The following is a 4,035-nucleotide window of genomic DNA, read 5'->3' on the forward strand; positions in this document are numbered from 1 at the left end:
ACCTATAAACTTGTAGTTTAGGGCTTGGGTTTGTGCTTTTTTTTAACCTGGTCATCTTTCCATCTCTGTTCTGCATTTTATTATCCAAACATTTTTTGATAAGCTGTCCAAACATGCCTGAAAATATGGCTTTATGTGATTGCCACTATGTCATCAAGAGACATTTTTTCTAACCTACCACATTAAGCTAACTATAAATTTGAATAGCAGATCACATCATAAATCCCACCAGAACAAATATTTTTCTAAAAGAATTCAACATTTTCTCTGATGGGGGATGTCAGAGGGGCTTCATATAAAAGTAGTGAAGGGGGGACAATGCAGTAGAGAAGCAGTTCTCAACTGATGAAGAAAATTTGCTATTATGTTTCCAACTGAAACACTTTTTTAAAGCATTGTCTAATAAGGAGCCAGCTCTTTGATACAGTGTATTACAGTGAGTAAGAGAGCTTGGCCACACTCCCAGACGGAAAAATGACCCACTGGGTGCCACTGCCTTTGCCCTTCCTCAAGTGATCTCTCCAAATGCCACTTAATACATTAACTTTCCCAAAGCACCGAGGCTTTCTAAAGGCTGGGACATGGCCTGACCAGCCATCCCAACCACCCAGCAGCTGCTCGGAGGTGGAGGGAGCACGGTCAAGGGGCTGGTGCAGTGGCAGCAAGGTCTCCTCAGCAGGGTGCGGGTGTCAGGCCTAGAGCCTCCCCTCACAGCAACGGGGATTACTCAGCCATCCCAATTAAGCAGCCAGGCTGCTTTTAAACATCATTTCCCTTGCTTTCAGCCAGCTCCTTGGGCACTGAAACTTGTCTTGACACTAGCCACGTCCTGTCTCCTCCTGCCATGGACGAAGGCAGTGCCAGGTGTCCCTGCATCCCAGGAGTGGAGCCTTGTTAGGCTGGGTAAGATTTTCCCCTACTTTTCCCCACCCTGCTGCCAGTGGGGATAAGGGTTCATGATATTCCACATTCCTGGACAGACAGTGTACATGTCCCAGCCATGGGTGTGAAGGCCACTGATAAGGAACTACAACAGCAGCAGTTGGGCTGTGGGGTGGCAGCACCTGAGGTAGGCAGGGCCAGTCACGGCTGGCTCCAGCTGCCTCCAAACAACAGGCAATGGGACAGCCTCACCAAATGCCAAAAACTGAATGTTGCAGCACAAAATCTCACCCCAAAAAAGTCAAACAACACACAGCACCCCTTCCCAAACCTTCTTACCAAAATAACCCGTCAGCCACAGGGTGGGAGATGAGCTGTGGAGCCTCCATGGTGAACAGGGGCAAGCTCCGTGGGGGACTGCAGCCAGGCGACCCACTGGGTGACCCACACCAGGGCAGGGACAGCCCAGAGAAAGCAGGAAGCAAATTATTTGCTGTAAGGAATTGTGTTAAATCAGACACAGGTAGATACTTACCGTGTGTGTCCACTTTCTCAGCAATGCGTAGTTCAGAAAGATACCAAAACCCAGGAACAGATCATCACACTGCATGACCATGAAACCATGTGTGAGAGAATCGCAAAACCTAAGCAATGCACATGTACCTCATCTTTTTCAGTAAGCTTCTTCACAATTACATCATGCCCAACAACAGAAGTAAGAAGAGGTACTCTCTTCTGTGACAAAACCACAATATACAGATAATTCAGAGTCATTCTGGCATAATTTCTCCCTCATCTCCTTCAGAAACATTCAAAGGCCACAGCTGGAGACCATGCATGTGCACTTCAAGTGGAGCGTTTTGTATCTTGAGGGATGGACTGGCAGCAACAGAGGCAAGTGAGACACAGGAGAAGCAGTCACTTGACGAGCATGACAGAGGCTCCCCGAAGAGGGTGAGCACAAACACTGCCAGTACTGGCAGTGTGAAGGATGGGTCCCCCGCGCTGCGATGGACAGGAGGTGTGACACCTGCCTGCATTCCAAATGAGAGCAGCTGAGGAGGCTGTGACGCTCTAACACTGGCAGCACTGTTGTGCTGTACCTGTTTTTTGAAAAATGTGACAACTCCTTCAGCCTACACCTGCAGCACTTACCAGAAGGTCTAATTTTACCAAGTTCAGATGAAAATGAATTAAACAACTACCTAGAGATCCTGGGTTTCCATAAGCTTTGGAAAAGGTCTTCAAAGCAATGTAGAAAGCCATGTCAAAGTAATCCAAGTGGCACCCCTTCTAGGATTTCTCTGTTAAGCTCTCAAATCCCCCAAATTTGAATCCAGATCCTGTAAGATAACAAGAGGTGTTTTCATTCGTTCCCTTTACTACAACATGGCACTGCAGGGAAGGAAGTTCAGTGTCAGCATTGCAAACCATCAGGCACATAGGGAAAAGATAGACATGTTAAGTGTACTGTGCTGGACACGGTGTATGAGCAAGCTATGGGCTGAAAAGTCCTGTCACAAATTACTGAAGCCATACAATGAGGCTTGAAAATGAGTGCTAGGCCGTCTAATCCTTATTGATAACTGTTGCCACCCTCCAAATCAGAGTTTGAGGAGCTGAGGCTCAATGGACAGTGTAAGACTCAGGTATAAATAACCGACAGTCCTGGTTGCCATAGCTGAGCTCCCAGTGCACTGGAAGTGGGAGAGGAGTGGCAAAAAACAAACAACAGGGATGTTGTCAGCCCTGCTGGAGGGGGAGACATGAACTGGTGAAACTGGTATTGCCTGGAAAGAACAGTGCCCCTTCAAGGATAACAAGCGTACAAAATACTAAACAAAAGCCTGCTGAGCATTCACAGCTTGAGTCCAGCCACTGCTTCGAGTTGGACAGAATCAGAGATGTCAAAATAGGTGCTAATCCTGTCTCTCAGCTTTCTGACACCAAAATAAAGATCAACTGCACATAAGGCGGGTGGGAGTGGGGGAGAAGGGGGTGGGCAAGTGTGTGTGTGTAAAAAATAGAAAGAAAAAGGAGAGACAAAGGGCTGAGGTAAGAGGATGCCCACAAAGGATGGTTTGCTTTGTCCTGCAGTTACAGCAGCCAGGGCAGGAAGAAGGAATGTGCATGTGTGTGCACACCGTGTGGGACAAAGGCAGTTTATTTCCCTTCAGCCAAAAGCACTGCTGTCATCTATCAGCGTTGAACGCCTGTGTATAAGCAACACTGAATACCGTTTGCCTTCCAGTGCCTTCAACAATAGGTTTTTCGTGTTGATTTCCTTATGTGAATTTTCCTTTTGGCTTCGCTGCTCAAGTGCATCCATCTAGTTTTGATGACACTCAAACAGCTGGCTGCAGACAAGTGACAGGCTCGCGTGTCTGGTGGAGTGTAACACGTGAACACACACGGACACATACACACACCCTCCTCGTCCTGACCTCTCTCCCCCTCTCCTCTGCAATCTGCTGCATTGGAAACGTTTTATTGTGCAACTCCCTTCCCAAACTCGCCTCCCCTAACCCCGAGGGCTGCTCCCCAGACCTGCCCTCGGACCGGATGAACGAAATGGGGGGTTCGGGGCGTGCACTCAGCCTTGGCCACCGGGCGGGAGCGCGGTTGCACGGCACCGGCCCTCCGCACCGCTCCGCGCCTGCTCCGCGCCTGCGGGCTCGCTGTGCGGTGGGACCGAGAGCCTGGGGCTGCGGGGAGCAGAGGCTGGAGCGGGCGGGGCGGAGGAAGGCGGGGGGCTCTGACTGCCGGGCTGCGACTACAGCGGGAAGTGCAGGACACAAGAAGAGTTTCTGAGTGGTTAAAAAAGTTCAGACAAGCGAACTCCGTTGCTGTCAAAGATTCCCCCCTCGTGGTTTCTCTCCCTACCCCCTCCCTCCTTTTTTTATTTTTAAGGTAGTTGATGTGGTAATTAAGAATTTGGTGAGAGCCCGGTCAGGTCACCTCGTTTCTCAGATCAGAGCCTCATCAGAAATTCTTTCAAGTGTCCTTCTGCTTCTCCAAAGATGACAACAGCAAATCAATAAGTGCTTGAAATGAAAGGGGTTGCTGGCTAGCCCCCGAGGCTACAGATTTTCGCACCGCCGGCCTTTTTTTATTCTTTTTTTCCCTTCTTTTTTTTTTTTTTTCTTCGCCCCC

At 49.0% G+C, this 4,035-nt stretch overlaps 1 protein-coding gene across 1 annotated transcript in view; it reads left to right on the forward strand.

Moving 5' to 3' along the window:
- Positions 1-3,453: 3,453 nt before the first annotated feature.
- The window catches only part of LOC104398869, a 12,907-nt gene continuing 12,325 nt past the window's right edge, over positions 3,454-4,035 (forward strand). Inside the window, exon 1 of the mRNA XM_010009024.1 lies at positions 3,454-3,667. Coding sequence (XP_010007326.1) covers positions 3,454-3,667 — 214 coding nt within the window. The remainder of the gene's footprint in view (positions 3,668-4,035) is intronic.

The sequence above is a fragment of the Chaetura pelagica genome, unplaced genomic scaffold, assembly GCF_000747805.2.
Source record: "Chaetura pelagica isolate M959 unplaced genomic scaffold, ChaPel_1.0 scaffold221, whole genome shotgun sequence".
In the NCBI taxonomy this organism is placed as follows: domain Eukaryota; kingdom Metazoa; phylum Chordata; class Aves; order Apodiformes; family Apodidae; genus Chaetura; species Chaetura pelagica.